Genomic DNA, 21,455 nt, shown 5'->3' on the forward strand with positions numbered 1-21,455 from the left:
CGGCAGCTGAAAGCCACAGCCACTAAGTCAACAGGACTTCTTCTGGCCTTTTGGCTACATATATCCTATATACAGGGCAGCCAGCCGGTCTACACTGGTCTACAAGGCACGTGAAAAATAAGAGGCTTCTCCTAGGTCAACTGCGGGCTCGCAAGTATCTCCCAGGTCAACGTATATTTGTTTTGTTTTTCGTTACATTTCTCGACGTCTAGAGTCAAACCTTTGGAGGAATCCGGCCGCAGCAGCCGGAATCGGCAGCGCCAGCCCGACCCGGCCGTCCTAATCCCGAGCATATTTTAATCCGCGTACGATTGTGCATCCGGGTATTCGTACTTTTCGTGCTCTTTCCTTCTTTGCGTAGCGGTAAGGTTAAGCAATTTGAGCCCCAAGAGAACGACATACACCCTTTTGCCTCCTTTGCCCCATTTTGTCTCGTAATCCGCTGGACCCCCCGAACCCACTTCCTATCTTCTATAGCATTATGTGTTTGCATTACAACCGACCACCACGGCAGCGGATAGACCTTGAAGACAATGCGATACCGCGTCTGAGAAGGTGCATTGGAAATAGCGCGAGGGATGATCGCGAGCAACGCCGATGCCACAAACAAACCGAAACTATGGGCAGCCGCACCTTAGGCGCGGACTGCTAATAGTACAAAGGATCTAGGAACCCGTATTATACAACACGAAACGCAAACAAACCTCAGCACAATAAACGCACAGTGCATAAAAGGCAACCAAGAACTATATATATATATAACCTCGTGACCATCGCTCTAGTTGGAAACCATGCGAAGCGCATTCTACGGAATACTATATGCACACGTCACGCTGAACTGGCGCCGGGTCAGCGGCTGCGCGAATGCTGACCGCGCGTTCCGGCCGGAGCGTGTCGAAGTGGACAAAAAGAAAAAAAAAAGCTGCGGCCTGGCTTTGGCTATGGCTTAGCGTTGAGATTTGGGATCAGGAGAAGTAATAACGCTAAGTCCTGTCGTGGTGGTGGCCCAATGGTTGTGGCATTATCCCACAGGTACCGAGGCCGCTGCTGCATCGAATACCCGGATGGCCGTGACCGTATTATGGGGAAGGAATACACACACACACACGCACACGCACGCACGCACGCACGCACGCGCGCGCACACACACACACATACACACGCACGCACGCACGCGTCAGATAATGTACTGGTATGACACGATTTTTCATTTTTTTCCCGTTAAATGAAGGTTCTGGGCCACGATACCATAGAGAAAATGCTGGCAAACCTCAGAGCGCCCTAAGCAATTTGCTATATTAGCTTTTCTACGAACCAGTCAACTAAATTTTAGTTTGCCCTGAGGTGCATACGTCATGGCGCAGAAGGTGGTCACGTGGAAGCACAACCACGTGGCGTTTCGCTCCGGCTCCGCTCAGTCGTCTGCTACTCGTTGCGCTGTGGCAGCAGACGACCGAGCCACCAGCACGTAGCAGACGACAGAGCGAGCCGGAGCAAAACGTCACCATTTCCTGCTACCACGTGACCACCTTCTGCGCCATGACGTATACACCCCATGGTTAAACGAATCCGAAACTAGTTCACAGAGAAGCCGTTAGGGTATATTGTTCAGGGCGGTCTGAGGTTATATAGCCACTATTTTTGGGTGCAGTTTCGATATCGAGGACATTCGTATAAAGCAAGAACAAACTGAATGGTCGAATATGCCTCGCCCGTACTACTTTAAAGAGACACCCAAGGAGGGTAACGCCAGATTTACCCCAAAAGCTAATACTATAGCATGCTCTGTCTTTCAGAGATCTGCGCACGATCTTTTCGATCTTTGGGCTAGCTCGTGGCTCTAATAATCCTTCGCCTTCATCGCGAACAAGCGACCCGTGAGGATTCCACAAATCCGCTTTCTTTCTGTCTTTCTTTCTTTCCTTCGACTGCCCTGCTTTCTAACTTCGGCAATGCTCGCCCCATGCCAGACAGAACGTTTGGCCAAACTCTTCGACTCAGTTCCTTAATCCCGCGCTCGCATTATACATACATAGGCGGTCACTAAACCGCGTACAAGCGGCCAGCGGCCCTCTAAAGACAATGGCAAGCCACCCGCAGCGATCTTCTTACAGACCGCTTGCGCAGATATCTACAGGAGGTCACGAATATACCATTCTTGACATGCAATGCGACCGCGGCGGCCGCGTTCCCACCACGGTGGCGTTGGTCCGAATGCACGAATAACTATCACACAGCCGAGCGGTGCTCGCAGGGCCCAAGGGCATTGCATTAAGAGGAAGCTTTAGCTCAGGCCCAACTCTGATGCGACCTATTCAAATACATGTAAAACGCAGAAACCCTTTTCTGAGATAACCCCTGGACCTACTTTAATGAAATTTGTTGCATTTGAGAGAGAAAGTTAAAGTTTAGCGACTGTTGGAAGCGGAATTTCGATTTAGGGCCTGAATTTTTTAAGGAATTTCCGAAAATTCGAAAGTTCGGAGAAAATAGAAGCACGAAGTTTACAAATTAATAACTCTGCATCAAGAACAGCTATCGCAGTTCTGTAAACGGCATTCCATTAGATAATTCAAATCGGACAAGTTCGATATGTCAATTTATATCTTACGTGAATTCGTTACGTTGTGAAAAGCTGTATTTCCGTATTACTAATTTTTTTTAGATTCATGTGTAATATCAATTTTGTCCGCTTTAGATGTACTATTAGGTGCAATTGGCAGAATTGCGATATCATTTTTCATTGCCAAGTTACAGAGTTGTAAACTTGATAGTTTCGTCTTCTGAAAATTTGCGATTCTTGCCAATCTTTCATAAATAATTGACGACCTAAATCAGAAAGCCGAAACCAACAGTCACCACATTTTACATTTTTCTTTTAAATGCGACAGACCTCGCCAAATTTGGTGCAGTGGTTGTCGAGAAAAACGAATTCTCCTCTTACATGTATTTGGATAGGAACACCCGAGCCAAAGCTTCCTCGTACACACGGGAACAAGTAAATTGCTCTAATCGGCAATAGGCCGTACCGATTCTGATTACGTTTGCTGCGCTAAAGATAAAACGTTAAAATCTACCGGCTACCGGGAGCAGACGTTTTACTTAGGTCACCATTTTCTTAACAATATCGGTAAATACTGCAAGAAACAATTTTTTTTAACCTGAAACTTTAAGTGTACAACTGTACAACTGTTTTACGTCGGCAATGAAATATGATATCATAATTCTCTAAACTGGCCTGTTAAGACATCTATAAAGTATACAGGATAATATAATATACATCACCGTGAAATATAAGCCACCGATTTGTGAGTATAGGACTTTTGAGAAACCGTCGTCGCATCTGATTGTCACAATTTACCGTAAGCTGCAAAACTCGGATATCAAATTCATGATTACGCTGCGCCGTTTTTTACACTGGCAAAAAAAAATGCAACAAGGAAGGGAACAAGGACGAATCGGCACGAGCAGGTACGTAGAAAATACACACGGGTGTATCGCTATAGGCGTGTGTATTCTCTATGCGCCTGCTTGTGTCGTTTGCTCCGTCTGCGTCCTTGTATCCTTTCTTTGTTACATAGATATATTTTCTGCCAGGGTTTTTTACCAACTAGATCCTTTCATTGCTTTGCTCAGATATCAAAGTTCTCAGCTACAGATTCACCTGCGGATCAATGCAGCTTACAGAACTGTGGTATCTGCTTTTGGTGCCGAGTTGCGGACTATATATATATATATATATATATATATATATATATATATATATATATATATATCCCTCACATCATTCGTTATAGAAATTCTGTTGCGTGTCTGTTGCATTTCTGTTGCCCTCAGTATACTTTCTGTTGAGATGCAATTGAATGTCATGTATGATTTCTCTAATGGTATACTCCTAAACTGTGCTGGCATTTTTTTAAGCTAATCGAGTTCTGGCAATCTTTATCGAAACTACGGTGCCCTGAATCAAAAATTTCTCCCTCCAAGAGCCGGTATATAGAGTTCAGCTTCCTCTTTTAAACGCAGGGTATTTCATTGAACTTCGCTTCATTGGTTCTTTAATAAGAATCTCAAATAGATCCCCCGTGCATTTTAATAGGGGGAAGGAGGAGTTGGCCGCGAGGGAAAAAAAAAACACCCTTCTTACGTGATCAAGACAAAGACGTTTACAAACTACGTATGCAGTCGACGCCGCATACACGAATCGCAATGTGTACACGACGCTGTCCGCTCGATGTCGCCCCCTTTTCCTGGCCCCCCGAAGGACCAGAGAGGCGTTGCGACCGAAAGGCTCATTAGCATACCCGCAATCCTGCTCGCATACTAGTAACACGTACGCATAAGGCGACATCGACGCCCAGCGGGATAGAAGTAGAAGAAAAAAAAAAAAAACAGCGTGCGGGTTACGTGCTATGCGAGGGCAGCGCCGAGCGGTGCACCTTATAACGTTATACTCGACACGGGTGAAGAGTTGCCCTTGCGGACGCGTGTCCCAGGGGGAGGGAGGGGGCCGAGGCATTCGAATAAGCGCCGAGGAGCGAAGAAGATGAGATAAGCTATATGCGTATACGCGGCCGTGACACCGGGACGACTCCTAGAAGTAGCAGTGGAGCCTGCACTTCCGGTTCCGGTGCATGGCCGCGGGCTGGTGGCAGTGCGCATGGCGCGGTGTACGGAAGAGCGAGTTGTATTCAAGGAGGTTTCGTTTAAACCTCCTTGGTTGTGTTATACGTGACGTTGTTTCGGAAGAGATGTCGTGTTTGGCCGCTGGTTCAAATGTGTCTGAACAAAGCATAATTTCCTGCAGAATCAGGTCAATTACGCTTCACTTCAATCAACCGAGAGAACAGGATGGCTTCAGGAAGGGATATTCTACACTGGATCACATGCCACGTCGTCAATCAGGTAATTGGGAAATCGGCGGAGTACAATCGGACTTTCTATATTAAATTCATAGATTACGAATACGGCAATGTAATAAGCCTCTGCGCGCGCGTGCGCAATCACAGGTGGGAACCAAAATGCACCCCCCCCCTACCCCTGGATGGCACCCTCAGCGTAACGGAAACCGATCTCTAAGGGTATGTTTATGTTTACTGCAAGCGCCGGAAGCTTCGAAATACAGGGGGGCAAAAACACGTCACGGCATCCATGCTTTGAACATCGCCTCTTGGGAATCATTTCATTCGTAGCGCAATATATTTTGTTTGAAAGTGATCAATATTTACAAAGTCACAAGGCTGTTTGAAGCCAGATGTGACGAAGTTTAGGCAAGTTCACGTATAGTCTCATCATTCCAACGCTCGCTGAACCGCCACGTTTTAAGCTCCCGCAAACACTAAGAAAGTAAAGCACGTCCAGGGATTTTAGTGAACACTATAGCGAGATAGTCGCCTCTATTAGTCTTTTAGAGCGCAGTCCGTTCCTCCGGCGAGCGCCGGCGTTGTGCCTCGTAACCGAGCGAACGAGCACAGCGAAGGATGAAAGCGAACCCGGAGCGCAGTGGGAGATGAAAGACGGCAATAGCGAAAAGAGCGCGAGGCGGAAAACGGAGGAGGGTGCAGCGGAACCATGAGGCGGAAAGCGGAAGAAGAGGAGGGTATGGCGAAAACGTGAGAAGAAAAAGCGCAGTGCCGCGCAAGACGGGCTTTGCGGCGACGGTGGCTACGAGATGGCGCCAGAGTAGCACGCGCCGTCTGTATAGATGGCTTGCACTGACGTCATTGTAGCCGCCATGTTGGTGCACCGATACGATGATAAGCTGCGTCGGTAACGTCGCGTGAAAGCTTTCAATAAAATGGATTGGACTGAAGTGCTCGTAGTCGCCATGTTGATGCCCCAAAACGGTGATAAGGTGTGTGCGTGACGTCACGTGAAATCTATCAATAGAAACAAAGCGCTGCATGAGTGGAGGTCTGTCTGCGGCGGCTGCTGTGAATCGCGCCCACGCGTCACCCACGTGCCGCCTCTCGCGATAGCGAGGCAGTCGCGCCACACTGCGCTCCGTTTGCAACGTGTCCGCAGCGAGACGGATTGCCCGCGCTAGCCGATATATCCCGAAATGAAAACACGTATACAGCTGCGCTCAAATTTCGCATTAGGGAGTGTCGTAATCGTCGGTGAATTCTTTTTGGTAGGAAACCCTCCGACGCTCGTGACGTAATCGATAACGGTACGGGGCGTGGGAAAGTCTCGCGCTAGAAAACGCGCGCGCACGCGCACTTTGGTCGACCCGAGGATCTTGAACCGTTCCGAGTCGCGCCCCATGAATAAAGAAGTCGAGAGGACCGATTTAATTGCCCAAACGTAACCCGCGGGCCCCGTCGACCGGTTTCCGAGGTAGTATATACGTTATGACACAACTTCCTACTCGGCGAACTCCTGCCGCTGATACGCGTCGCCCGTACGCTTCGCGACGAGCGAAAAAAGAAACAAACTAAAAGCTAATGATCGAAATGTGTATCGAAAAGTATCGGCGCGTTGTCCTGTTCGCGACCGCTTTAGATAAAACTTAGCTAGAACGCGGCCGCGGCACGCACCGCTGTGTTCATACCGGCTGGGCCTGCGGCGTATACTGCGTGGAACGTGCACGAATGCATATACCGTTTGCCTGCGCCTATCACACGGTGAAAAAAAAACGTAATAATGAAATTTCAAAGGGTTGAAAGAAACAAGAAGAGAAAAGGCTGACAGACAAGTTTACCGGAGGTCGTCGCAAATCCCGCGTTATCGAGACGGAATCTGTTTTATTCGTTTTTTTTTTTTTTTCCTTCGGGGACACGTTTGAGATCGGAATGCGCAGCTACATAGGACGCGGCCGCCGCTTCCCATGCACTGTTTATTAACGACGTGTTTTGATAGAAGGTGCACGTATCGCAGTTTTACGAGGCGAACTATTAACAAGCAAGCTCAAACGGTCAATTCGCTTATCCGTTATCTTCTTTTTGGGTAGCCGGGCGAATTGGGGTAACTTCTCAAACTGCTTTACACACACACACGCGCACACATATACACACAGAACACATACATACACACACACATCACCACGTACACCACACATACACATACAGACCACATACAATACACACAGACCTCACAACACACACACACACACAACACACAACACCATCAGACAACAACATCACACCCACAACCCAGACAAACACACATACACAACATCCACACACACACACATACACACACACACACAGACAAACACACACACCACACACACACACACACACACACACACACACACAACACACACACACACACACACACACACACACACACACACACACACACACACACACACACACACATACATACATACATACATACATACATACATACATACATACATACATACATACATACATACATACATACATACATAAACGACGCCGCCCCGAGAAACGCAGTGTGGTCTAAAAAAACCATCTCGCCACCGCGCACACCCACAAAGGAGGCTGCCACATAACTCACCGAAGTGGCTCTCCGTTGTATAGCCGCTGAAATTGGGCCTATATACAACCTGCAGGGCAAGTTGGATAAGATTCATTCGCTCGTCACGCGCCCAGAGAACGCCTTCATAATAGCGCGAGATGTATATATACTACTGGTCACTGTGGCCTGAAAAAGCACCCGCTGCCGTGCTGTACAACGCTCCATCCATTATGCCGTTTTAGTAGAGCGTGAGGTCTTGTGCATACGTGCATGTGGATGTGGCTAAAGCCGAAAAGAACAGAAGACAGAGGAACACGAACTCGAAGTCGGTACACACGGCGCGTTCGAGACTGCGAGCCACACAGAAGAACCGCAAACCCCCCCTGGCTGTCGCGTATCGTAGCAGTGGTTCCCCTCTGCTTTTGTTTGGATTAGGCGTCTGCGTCACGTGATCGAGCTCATTAATGCGATAGCACTATAGGTGAACTTGGCCCACTTTGCACTGTAAAATACTTTACACCCTTATAAGTGAATAAGGGTGTCAAATGTGTCTAACTCGTACCCAAGAGTAATGTAGTTATTAGTAACAAGAGTAAATTAGTTATTCCAACGCTCTTGGCATATCGGTCCAAATATTCTGTATGTATCCTTCAAAACGAACCGATAGAGATAACTGATCGATAACTGTTGTTGGCATAACTTTTTTTTTTGCATAACCAGTGCACAAAATCACATTCCCTTCCCAGGTAATCGAACATGTAACCACGGATACTCGCTCCGCGCAGGCCCGTTACCATGGCAACCACTGCTTAGAGCTCTCACGTGCCAGTGCTAGTCGCCCTATAAACACCTACATCGAGACCTCTGTAACTCGTCTCCGGTCTGTGTGTGTGCGTGTGTGTGACCAGCTGGCTGGCACCTTCGTCAGCTGCCCGAAGGCAGAAAGACGGAGAAATAAAAGGCAACAAAATACAAATGAAAAGGCCAGCACGTCTGCAAAACGAACGCCCGTACAGCTCCATCATCAAATGTAGGCGTACGCTGAACACACAAACCTACTGTACCAGACGTTTGCGCAGCTGATGCGCGCCGGCATTTGGGTCGCGAAATGATGTATTCCCCGTTGACCCAAGGCTGGCGTAGGAGCGTCGAAAAATAAGAGGCTCCTGGATGGAATTGGTTAGAAATGCTCGCTCGTTTTTAAATCTTGTGATAGGTAGGGGCTCTTCAGTATAAACTTCATGCATGAATTTACTTATACTACAAGCAATAATAAATTAATTTAATTGAGACAAACAAACAGAACAGAACAGACAGCGTGTGTGGCAACAAGCGTTCTTGTAAATAAATTTCTAGTTTACTTTCAAATACAATGCATCTCTTTTTCATCGATAACGTGATGCGAAAAATACTGTCAATATCCTCGACTTCAAAGGTAGCTGCTGCCGGAAGTATAACCTACCAATCATGTTTCACCTAATATAATTTTTTTCTCTAGTGCGCCGTCAGTGACGTTCTCCCACGCCGCAACTATAGGAGGATCATTATTGACGTTTCTGCCTTTATTTTTTTGTAATCTAAAATACAGCCAATGCCAACTCTAAATAAACATCGCAGGTCTTCCCAGTAAGTAGCCTAATGCCATAGTAACCTTAAAATTTAAATTCTGCGGTTTTCACGTACCGAAACCACGATCTGATTATGAGGCACGCCATGGTGAGAGACTCCTGATCAATTTTAGCCACCTGGTGTGTGTTCTTCTTAATTAAAAAATTAATTATGGGGGTTTTAGGCGCCAAAACCACCATCTGATTATGAGGCACGCCGTAGTGGGGGGACTCCGGATTAATTTTGACAGCCCGTTGTTCTTTAACGTCTACCTTATAAACCTAAGTACACGGGTGTTTCCTGCATATCGCCCCCATCGAAATGCGGCCGCCGTGGCCAGGATTGTATCCCAACGTGTACCCATCGTGTACTATGTACCCAACATGTACTATGTACCCAACGTGTACCCAATGAACGACACACGAGCGTTTTTCGCATTCTGCCCCCACATCGCAATTCAGTCGCCGCGGCCGGGGTCGAACCCAGGACCTCGAGCTCAGCGGCAAAACACTATACCCCTTACAAAATTTCTTTAGAAAGTCTATAGAAAGTCAATGGACAATTTTATATATGACTGATGGACTGTCTACAAACAAAATCTACGGACTTCTATGGACAAATACTAGACAATATGTACTGGCTATACTGTCTATGATATAGTCATGGCCTTACAACGTTCCATCGAGCATTGTCTATAGAATAGACATAGATAAATTTTATAGACGATCAAATGACTTATTCGCTTACAATTTTTATCGACTATCGTCCATTGAATATCTAGGTGCAAATGTCAGTAGGGCACCTTACACTCTTTGTATACATAATCTCACGCTTTTATCGACTATTGTTTCTTTACAAAATATGTATAGACATACCCTACAGAATTGTCTACAAACGGTCTATAGACTGTCTAAATCCCTTTTTTTTCCTTTTTTTTTCTTTTTGTAAGCCACCGGTCGACCGCGGCGGCTCGGCGGTAACCTCTCAAATAAACACCACCGCGAGTCAGCTATAGCCCGAATGCTATACCCTTGTCACACGCTGCGTTTTAATATCATTCGAATCGAATGACATTAGCATCGAATGACATTATACTCCCGCCACACTAACGCCGCATGCGTGACAAATCTGTGTCATCGAACGACATCGACTGCCACAGAATGCCGAGTGCTAGCATCATCGTCGAGCGACAAACGACGAACGCAACGCGAGGTTGTTACACAAGTGGGTTAACGCGCGAGCGACGAACACACGGGTATAACCGCGACGGATATGCAATCTACATAACCCAGCACTGCGAAGGCATACGGCTCCAACGGGTCGAGACACCCGCAGGTAGAGAGGTCGATTTCCGGCGTGAAAGTCAATCGAGGGAAAAGTTGGTCAGGAGCGAAAACCAAACCGACATGGGCGGAAGGGGGGGTGAAAGCACACAAAAGGAAAAGCCAGTCCACGATCTCTGCGTCTGCACGTCTATCGCCAGCTGCGGTTGACAAAGGAAGCTAGGACCCCCGTGGAAAAGTACAAAAAGAGGAAACACACAAACGCATACAGCGACCGCACGTGTAATTTGCTAGGCACACCGCAAGAGCGTGTCTGGGGGTATACATAGGTATATATATCGAAAGGTCGTTCCGAGAGACACCGCAAAGCCTGGAACGGAAAGACTCGTTCGAGCACCGCGCGGAACGCACGAAAAAAGCGCTGACTCAGGATACACGACACGCGTCGCAACGCACCGAAAGTGGCTTGCGACACGCCCTCGACAACCTCGGGTAAACCGCTCCCGCGTGTCTCTAGTCAAAACAGCAACAAACACCGCGACCGGAAGGCAGCAACTCAAGCCACGAAAAACGCGGTGACGAAAAAAAGAAAGAGACACAGCAGAGGAATGCGGACAGACGACAAACCAGAAACGAAAGTGTCTTGAGAGGATACACGTATACTATGTCTCGGTGAATTAGTGCAAGGCGTGCTCAGGCTATTACTATATTAGATGACTTGCACTGCCGAGGTCCAACGCCATGCTCACCTCAATTTTCTCTGGTTCAACCATTCCATGTTGGAGCACTACTATTTCATGTTGGGGGACCAAAAAATCACTCGCGTATTTCGATTTGGGACTCACTTGCGGAAGACGGTAACGCTAACTGTGATCCGATAATCAGGGCACGTATTCATAAAGCTCGTACGCTAAGTATTCATAAGAACAGATGACTGCAAGTCATCATATTTGTACAGAAGTATTCTTATGAACAGATGTCTGCAAATACTCATATTAGCACAAAAGTACTCCTAAGAACAGATGCCTACAAATCCTCGTATTTGCAGCAGACGCACTCGTATTCATAAGAAGAGACGCCTGCAAGTCATCATATTTGCACAAAAGTACCTCTTATGAACAGATGTCTGCAAATACTCATATTTGCATGAATGTACTCCTAAGAACAGAGGCCTGCAAGCCATCAGATTTGCACAGAAGTAGTCTTATGAACAGATGTATGCAAATACGCATATTTGCACAAAAGTACTCCTAAGAACAAATGCCTTCAAATCCTCATATTTGCACAAACGCATTCATAAGAACAGATACCTGCAAGTCATCAGATTTGCACAGTATTCTCATGAACTGATGTCTGCAAATACTCATATTTGCACAAAGGTGCTCCTAAGAACAAATGCCTACAAATCCTCATATTTGCCCAGAAGTATTCATAAGAACAGATGCCTGAAAGTCATCATATTTGCACAGTAGTATACTTATGAACAGATGTCTGCAAAGACTCATATTTGCGCAAAAGTATTCCCAAGAACAAGTGCCTACACATCCTCGTATTTGCACAGAAGTATTCATAGGAAGAGGCCTTCGTCCTGCAGTGGACATAAATATAGGCTGATGATGATGATTCATAAGAACAGATGCCTGCAAATCCTCATATTTGCACATATTACTACAAGCCAAAGGGGTCAATCGATGACAAACAATCACCACATGAACGAAATGCTTAGTGAACACATTCGGCCCCGGAATATTATTAACCGCAGTGCGAGCAGTGATCCCAAGATGACTACGTATATATAACGACGCATCGTCTGTTCGACTTCCGTGAATCGTCGTGCGCGAGTGTGTAGGAACAGACGTACACAGTTGTTGTTCTTCGACTAGCGTACTGTGCTGCAGCTGTGTTCCAATACTCACCGTAGATAGCTAAATAGACTGCTAAGCGGATAGTGTCCATCTCAAGCCTCGTTCCAATTCTGACGAAAAGGAAGCCGGCATAGGAGACTGCTTCGCGAAGACAGCATCGAAGTCAAAAACTATGCCGGCTACTTTGCTGTCCGAACAAAATGCGGCTGAGAGGAACGCTTAAAAATTCGACAGGAGGGTTGTCGCAAGAAAGCGTAGTCACGCAAGCTAGGTCGTGCTTTTCATATCGGTTCGAAAGCGCTAAAATTTCGAAAGCGTTAAAACACAGAGATTAAATCAGCTTTCTTTTTTTTTTTAGCTTTTTATTGTCGACGCGAGGTGGCGTCAAGTGGCAAATACGACTCAATTTAAATTACGGGGCCTATAATATGCCAAAATAGCACAGTGGGCTAGGGCTCCGGATCTAATGTTGACGCAACTGGGGTTATTCACCGTGCAACCAAACCACGGTATATGTACAGGGTGTACCAGCTAACTTTAGCCAAGTTGTTCAACGAAAAATAAAAATATATATATTTAAGAACTTGGTGCAAAATACAATTATAAAAGCCTCGGTGTTCAGCCGTCAGACCTCTGACGACCGTCTTCTACAGCCATTAAGTATTTTTGTCGGGACAAACTGTCCTAGAATAGCAGTGCTCTCTTACTGCATTATCCGAATGAAGGTTGTTTTTGTTTTCTATTTGTCTATGCAATGTAAAACCATGTTCTTGTATGCATATTGACTGTAACCAGTGTCCTAAGTATTTGTCATCTATGAACGATGTTCGTTCTTCGCGACAGCTGTACTGCCATGTAATAGGGCGTCGGGACCTCTGTCAAGTCGCTGCTGCGACTTTCAGTCCCGTCCCCTCCTTTTTCACGAAGTAAAATGAAATGGAATGGAATGTAAATGGAATGGAATCAGCACACGGGCTTGACTTCAGTGATAAACGTCGCACGTGTTTTGTTTCTTTATTTCAGGCAGGAGCAGTTGGTGTCATCGCACTCGTTACTGTCCTCGGTGCGTCCTTTTAATGTCACGTCTGTCATTGAAGATCAGGCGGTTCTTGTTTACAGGCATAAAACGGAACTTCCGTCTGGCCACAGACGAATACGCAGTATCGTGCTGATGCACGCAGCATAAAACTAACTTCTTTTCACTTCTTTTTTTTTTTGCATTATGCCTGTACATGCATCGTTGCGAGTGTCAAGTCCACATAGCATGGGTTAGTGGTCGTATGATAAAATCCCTATACACCATCCATTACTGAATTCAAAGCAACATACTCTAGACGTCCTGAATTTCTCTGGCAGAAACGTACCTGCCTGTGACGTCTAGCAGATGTTTCTCTTGGACTCAGACATCGAGACCTAATTCTATTTTCGAATAAACATTTGCGATCTACCCGGCCAGTGTTTCCAACGAGATAAGCTAGTTTTAAGGCGTTGATAGCTACGTTTAGGTATTTGTTCTTGCTCTGAGATTTCTTTTTTTTTTTATGCACATCAAACCAAGTGAGGGGCTGCTATCTGTGCAAGCCTTCTCGCTTCGACGAAACCAGTTCACGCTTCTGCAGTAGCGCGCGTTTATATGTACGATGGCAATCTGCGCACACGATGGTGATTTGTCTCTCTCTTTTTTTTTCTCCCGGACCGAGCTGTTTATCAAATGTATCGAGTGCTTTGAATGATGCGGATTGAAAAAATAAATGTGATCTCGTAGAGAAAATTGAGTGAATGACAAGGAATCAATCAGCGCAAGATCTTTTTTTTTTAAATGCTAGAACAGCAGGTACAAACCTACGTATCAGTAAAACAGCCGAATGTGAAAAACGTATCTCCGCTTCGGCTGAAAAGCTTTCATGTGCGCCTGCGGCCAAGGCTTTTGTTTCTGTGGTACACGCCCGGCATAGTACATTTGGCCAGAAATAACGAAAAAGAATTACAACGTAAGCTAGGCGCAAATATAAGCACCGTCAATAGTGTTCGCGTAGACGTCTATTATAGACGTCATGCAGACGTCAAAATATGGACGTCAATAGCCAAAAAGTAAGCGATGTGGTAGTGGCCGTCACCTTACAACGCATATATCTAGGTCACAACGTGTCCGACATCGTATACGCAAGACAGGAAACAAAGAAAAAAAGCGAGATGGAGAGACAGGAGTATGGAAAGTTCGGAGGGACAATCCCGTGCACCGCGCCCACTGCTCAAGATATGGGACGTGCTCACTCTGCAAGTTTCCTCAATCTGCATACGTTTGATTATCGAAAATTGAGGACGTATTGGACAGTATTTCCTTTCCTCAAATATGGCTCACTCGCGACGATAGACGCGTGCTGTGCATTGTCAACGAGCGCCGAACGGAACGCGTACATACAACCACACATCAGGCCAGGACGCATTCATGCGGAACGGCGTTATTTGCTTTTCTTGGTTTGTTTTCGTCTCTCTTTCTCTATATATGTACGAAGCAAAAAATAAATAAATAAAAGAAGAACGCTACTTTCACACACAGCTTACGTATATCACGTGTACAGCACAGGTGGCTTGCATGACTCACCGGGATATGTCATCCGCTATGGGAACACAGGTGGACCATCGAAAGCAACTGTACAACAACAGATTGAGACCGTTGCCGTGGCAACGGCACGAAAGCAGTACGCGGTTAAACGTGGGCTAAATACAAGGAAAGTGGCCAGTCTTAATTATTAACTCCCTCAAGTCACTTCCTCCAGTTTTGCGCCTACGGCGCGTTTATTAAGGTCCCTTTTACGTCGTCTTAATAACACGTTCCAGAATACGGCAGCTAACCAAGCCGTTATACTAAACGATGAGAATTCTATGACAGGCAGAACAAATATACGCTGAGTTATACCGTAAAAACCAGTGTAATGGTCGCACAGTGCTTTTTTTTTTTTTGGAACCTTGAATGGAGACCATGGGTTCTCTTGTAGCGCATATAAAGACCTGACTAAGCCCTCAACCTGCCCGGAACATACGTACAGGACAACTTCGACGAGAGACTGTTTTTATGTGTAGGATGAACATCCGTTACAAAAGTTTATTCTTTCGATCCACGCATAGACTGTAGAAATTGTTATAGCAGTATTTGTTACAGACAAATCATATAGGTCATTCATAGCGTATACAGGGTGATCAAAGTTAAGTTGACAGGTTCTTTCTTTTTAATTAGGCGCTGAGACTTACGTGAAGGACACCTCTACAGTAGAGTTATGTAGCGAGGGGGACACAAAGTGAGATTATAATTATCGCTGATAGCAGTGCAATTAACAAAAATTTAATAATTAACTTTTGACAGTGGCTGCAGCAAGCAGGCACGCTTGTATTGGAAAGTTCGAGGCAGTCGTGTTTCTACACAGTTCCACTTGGCAGAATTCTTCCATAGCGTATCCGTGCTTTGGGATATCGAACTGAGAATTTTAAATGCCGTTCGCATGATTACGCATGAAAGACAGTGACGACCAGCGCAAAGCTCCTCCCTCACGTGACGCGCATTTTGCGTACGACAACAACGGGGAGGCGGAGGCATAGGCAAAAGTGATAACTGCCCCCTTTCACTCTCGGCTGGCGTCATCGCAAAGCGCAGAAGTCGGAACCGCTATCACAACACGGAACCGCGCAGCCTGTAACGATTTAGCAGCTTCTGTTATACCGAGATAAGGGAGGAGGAGCTTTGCGCCGGTCGTCACTTTCTTGCATGCGTAATCATGCGTCATGCGACGACGAACGCGGGAGCAGTCGCACGAGGGCGCCAACGAGCCAGATGTGGAAGACGACGACGCTCGAGCCATTGCTGATGATAGTTTCTGCGTACAGGGGACAGACGGACGAATCGGCTGGCCATATACAGCTTCGCTGTAATATTTTTCTCGGTTTGTACCCACCTCACTCAATGCTCCATTTGGGGGAGCCCTGCAGTGTACTTTAAGTAATAAAAAAAAAACGAAGGAAACTCTACAAAATGACACACACGCACAAAACCAGTCACCAACGGAAGCGTCGAGACGCTCGCGCACAACGTCCGTTCCTTCGTTGTACAAAACGTGGTCGCCCCGGGGGCTCCACATAATGGCGAACGAAAGCGCGTCGGCAAAGTCGGCGTAAACGATTAACCTCGGAACACGGCGATACGCGTGCACGGGTCACATTTCTGCGTACCCTCCGACGCCAGTTCGTTCTCACGACCGTTCCAGACGAAACCGAAGTCGACGTCGTCTGCTCGAGACGTCTGCTGCAAAGCCCGTCTTGCCGTAAAGTCGTCTGCTGCCGCCATCAGCGCCACCACGCGGACGAGCGAGCTGCTAAACCGGTTAATGCGTTGGTCAAGGGGGACGGCGTGTTGATGCTTACAACGCGTGCTTGCTTGCACGCCGCTGTTTTACACTCGCGTAAAGAAAGAAAGAAAGATAAGGAAACCTGGAAGCCCGTTTTGATACGCGTGCGTAGGTTTTGCGTGACCACGCGACAGCGACGTGACGACAGTGTCGTCTGCTCCGCCAGCGACAGCCTCCAAGTCGTGTTGACATCGACGACATATGCAGTTGGCATGCAGTTGCAAGAGAGGCAGTCGCAGGATATAGGAGTTGCAAGATAGGTACGTGGAACGAAAGAACAAAGAAAATAACGCATGGCAGCTCTTTTTCAATGCTGCAAAATAATGTGCGAACTGCGAAGTGTTCACTTTTAGCCGTGAGTCGCGTAACGCATTATTGTTCAAGTTAACAGTTCTCCGAACATTTCTTTTTTTTTTTTTTTTGCATTCGAGGTTTCCAAGGTGCGTGATGCTTTCTATAAAATTGGTTCACTTCAATACTGCATTTTAACGTACTCCCTAAAGTGATCAAACATAATAACTTGGAATTTCTTTTAAAAAAGGAGGGGGGGGGGGGGTAGTAATTTAATCGTGTTGATATTCCCACATCTGAATGGGAAATTAGCCTACTGAGTGTCGAATTTGATAATGAACATCTCGGAAAACAAGCTCCCTAGAAGAATGAAACAAAATTAAGTTGTCTCTGAACATCTTATATAATCGCGTATACCTGCAAATTTTCGTTTGCAAAAAGGAAGCCTAATTACCCATTTCTTCTTTCTCTTAAATTTGCATTGGCTGGCTCTACTTGTTCGTGAAAATTATGTCCATCAAAGCTCATAAACCACTTGTGTATAAGTAGCATTCCCGCAACAGCTATACAGAATAGCGTTTTATATAAAAATTTCTGCTATTTAATTATTCGCTAATTACTATAACCCGGCCTGCTACAGCGCTCGAAAGCGACCTGTCGAATGTATAAATTAGCGGGCCAGAACACACGCAAGAAGGGGAGAGAGAGAAAAAAAATCTTTATGGCATGTGGCGCCACCACCTCAAGGTTCCCGCATCAGCTCAACATGACGTCATGAATTTTAAACAGCGTGTGCTGAGGTTTAGTTATCGGTGAAGTGGAGTGTGCAGTGCATTCTAACAGAACCAGAGATCGAACCTTGGCAAGCTTCGAGAACATTTACGTGATCCACAACGACCCAAATACGAGAAAAAATGAAAACTTCGAAATTTGTGACGTCACAGAGATGTTCCGCGGCGGGAGAGTTTTGGCGCGAAATTTTTAAAAAGTGGAGTTCTCGGTCTTCAGGTTTCTCTGCTATGGTAATTCAGCCTCTCGAGTCAAACTTACGAAAAATTGAGTTTTCTTCAAAGAATGCGTTATCGATATACAAACTGATTTAGGGCATATTCGCGGGTGGTCGTTTGAGAGCGCTCGGCCGGGTCACGTACGAAGGTGGTGAAAAGCGGCCTTATATAGAAGTATAACGAGAACGATCGAGTAAAAAGTGATGATCCTACTGCTTCCTTATCAGCAGTTGAGTCCGCTCACGCTAACGATATAACGCTTATGTGGTCCTTTAGATAAACTGTGCAGCGCTGCCAGAGTGACATGAAACGAGCACCCGAATATGCCATTAATGCTTATCTTGTCCAAAACGCGGTTAAGAAGATGATAGTGTATTGTCACCCTTAGCCGAGAAAGTGGCTCTGTTTCTTTATTTTGATAACCCCGTAACATATCGCGCATGCATCGCGATAAAAACACGTGAGAAATAACTAAGGCATATCACATCACCAGCGAACTAGTATCGCCCTGTCAAAGAAAGAAAGGTCGTTTCTAGATGTATCACAGCTTTGAAGCTGAGGTTGTTTGTTATTGTTGCATTCTTTGCGCGTTTGCTGATAGCCACCGAGCCCGATATACTATGCAGTGTCCTCCCCTTCAAAAAAAAAAAAAATCAGTTGATTATCAGTTTATCACACACACATGATCCAACACCCTCATCGAATTTTAAAAAATACAGAAATAAACTTAACCAGGAGATAAAACTAGCTAAATCTACTTACTATGTTGATCGGTTTACAAAAGTACAGTCTGACAGTAGGAAAGTTTGGTCGAAAAAATTGCGAAAATTTTTGTAGGAAATTTTTGTCAGAACGACTTTTAAAGAAACGCCACACAGAAAAAAAATATAATAATTTGCGCAGTATTGGGAGATTGTCTACTCTCTTCATAATTCGCAAGTACTCTTCTCTGCAGTGCACATTTGCCCCTACTAACATGGCGGAATAAGTCCTCATTCAAATGAAATGAATAGGAAGTGCTAGCTGCACATGCCGGGGCATGTCTCTTGCGCATGCGTGGTTACACCATGAGAGCCACACCTACTTTTCCGTCTCGTAATACGAACAAGCTGTGCTTACACAGGGTACATTTGCAAAAATTACTACGCCGCCGTTGTACCCCATCTCACAAGTCGTTTGCAGCGCTGCCGAAAGCACGAGACCGTACATAGGCAATATCATAGCTATTAAGGGTCTGTGGCAATATCCTTGCGCCGTGGAATATAGTTCCGGGCGTAACCATCGGATTAATTGGCAGGATTAGATAGTTTTCTTCTTGCTAGATGCACTATAGGTTACATCGACACGTGACGTGTTAGGACCTTACATTACATTTTATTCTAAAGGAACCAATGACTCGGCGAGTTTCGAGAACTTCTCTAGTGCGCCACAACGGCCCAAATACTGAAGGATACTTTGAAATCTGTGACGTCACACTGGAGTACCGGCGCTGCGGCATTGGCGCGGAATTCAGAAAATGGAACTTCATGACCTTCATTTTTCTGTCCCAAATAATCATCCTGATACCGCCATATTAATGAAAATATAGATTTGAAATGATGGTTCAGCGGTTTAAACTGGTTTGTGTGGGGGGGTAACGCGACTTGAATGATAGGATTTAGTATCGTAGACGCAGCGCCCGTTACACAGGTCGAACACTGTCAAGACGACACGCGTTTGACTCGGTTGTGCCCGCTTCTTTTAGCCGACTTGTTCGTACGGCTTCGGTACAGCGCGCTTTCGGATGGTTCTTAAGCGAAGCGTCACGACGTAACCTCAGAGCACGAACGTCCTATTTCTCAAGCTATCCCTTCTTTCTTTGGTTTCGTACTTTCACAACGCACCGCGGCGATGTCTGAGCGGAGTCTGCAACTTTTTCCATGCCATTTCTCTATCTTGCTTCTAGTTTTTCTCTTTTTTTGCGCTCAAATAATGACAGGTATGTCATTGACAGGTATGTCAATTGCGCACGGTGTCACTCATCATAACATTTGTGTATGTTTGTAAGTATCCATATCATTTCTTTTTTCTAATGTTGTGTCGCATGAACCGCAAGGTACGTAATTGTAACGAGTTTTTAAACGTGCTTTTATTTTTTTGAGCGGGAGGGGGGAGTGACGTGACGTACACGGCTAATGAGCTGTACGTGCATTGTGCAGACAAAAAGAACGACCAGCCTAAACGTCTGTTCAAAAACGATGCAGACGACGTGTCATGCCTTGAATATTTCGTTGTTTTCTGCTGCAAATTACTCCGCAATGTGCGTTCAACGAGCTCGGGTGTGAACAATTCTTAATTTCCAGTATTTCTGTTAGTCTTTCTTTAGTGCAGCACGTTTCTTTATAATCAATAACCACGGTAGTAGTGATGACAACGTACACGCGGTTAGCGCGTTGCAGACGAAACTTCCAGGCGATAAAACGCCAAAGAGAAGTTCGTCTGCTCTTGAAGCAGACGATCAATGTGCCGCAGACGAAACGTCCGGGGGATAAAGCGCAAAACAAAATACTTTTTAAGTTCGTCTGCTTGACACAGACGATGCGATGCGTTCGCACGGCCGCTCTGACGCGCCGACGGCGTGCAACCACAACATAGACACATCGAGCAAGCAAGCAAACGCACACGTAAAATAATAATAAGAAAAAGTAAATAACATTTTTGTTACTGACCCTCGTCCTACGAGCAGACGAAGAGCGTCGAGGTGGCCGTAGTACGCCGACCAAATGGTGGGCGTCATGCCGTCTTCGTCGGGCGTGTTGCAGTCCTTGCGAGTGGCTTCCCGGAGAAGATCCAGGTATCCGTCGCGAGCGGCACGGTGGAACTTGTCGCGATCCATGACTCCGCGCCGCGAAAAACCACCGCTTACTTCACCACAAACCTCGGAGGAAGAAGAAGAAGGCCCCTCCGCACATGGGCCGCCGGCGAGCGAGCACGACACAAGATTTCAAACATGGGCCTCCGGACGACGACAACAACGACGGACGAAGAAGCAACCCAGCACGCGGCGCTTGGCAAAACAAAACGCCGGATGTTAAGCGGCGGGGCGACGCCACCGACGGACGAACGACACACAATGCGTGCGCAGAACAACGTTTTCGCTCACTTTGGGAAATGCGAGAAAAAAATATAAAAAAAGCAAAGAAACACGGCGAGCGGTGGTGTGGGGCCGCGAACTCTCCCTGTGGTGGGATGGGCAGCGAGTGAACGCCGTTGCGAGACCCCGCACTGCAGTACGAGCCAGTCCCTCCGCCGCGACCGAACTCAACAATCGCCGTTCTTTCCAACTCGCACAGGTGGTTGTTGATCCCTCCCGAGAGAAGAAGCGGGAGGAAGTTCGAGCAACGCTCTCATCCTCTTCCTCGGACTCCTCCGCATATAACTGTGACGTCACGACGCGTCGACCAATCGGGAGGCCGGAAAGTTCGCGCATCGCGCGCGGTGGGGGTCGTCTGCACTTGTTTCGGTTTTTGTTCATTTTCTGTTCCACCGCGGCGGAAATCGACCCGTATCGAATTT

The 21,455-nt window shown here is 46.4% G+C and overlaps 1 protein-coding gene across 1 annotated transcript in view; it reads right to left on the minus strand.

Annotated features, from left to right (window-relative positions):
* Nucleotides 1-21,265, minus strand: part of LOC119453117 (Usher syndrome type-1G protein homolog) — a 132,072-nt gene extending 110,807 nt beyond the window's left edge. The window contains 1 exon segment of the mRNA XM_037715115.2: nucleotides 20,609-21,265. Within this exon segment, the coding sequence (XP_037571043.1) occupies nucleotides 20,609-20,775 (167 nt within the window). The 5' untranslated portion in view covers nucleotides 20,776-21,265.
* Nucleotides 21,266-21,455: the final 190 nt, after the last annotated feature.

This window comes from Dermacentor silvarum, chromosome 5 (genome assembly GCF_013339745.2).
Source record: "Dermacentor silvarum isolate Dsil-2018 chromosome 5, BIME_Dsil_1.4, whole genome shotgun sequence".
NCBI classification, from domain to species: Eukaryota; Metazoa; Arthropoda; class Arachnida; order Ixodida; family Ixodidae; genus Dermacentor; species Dermacentor silvarum.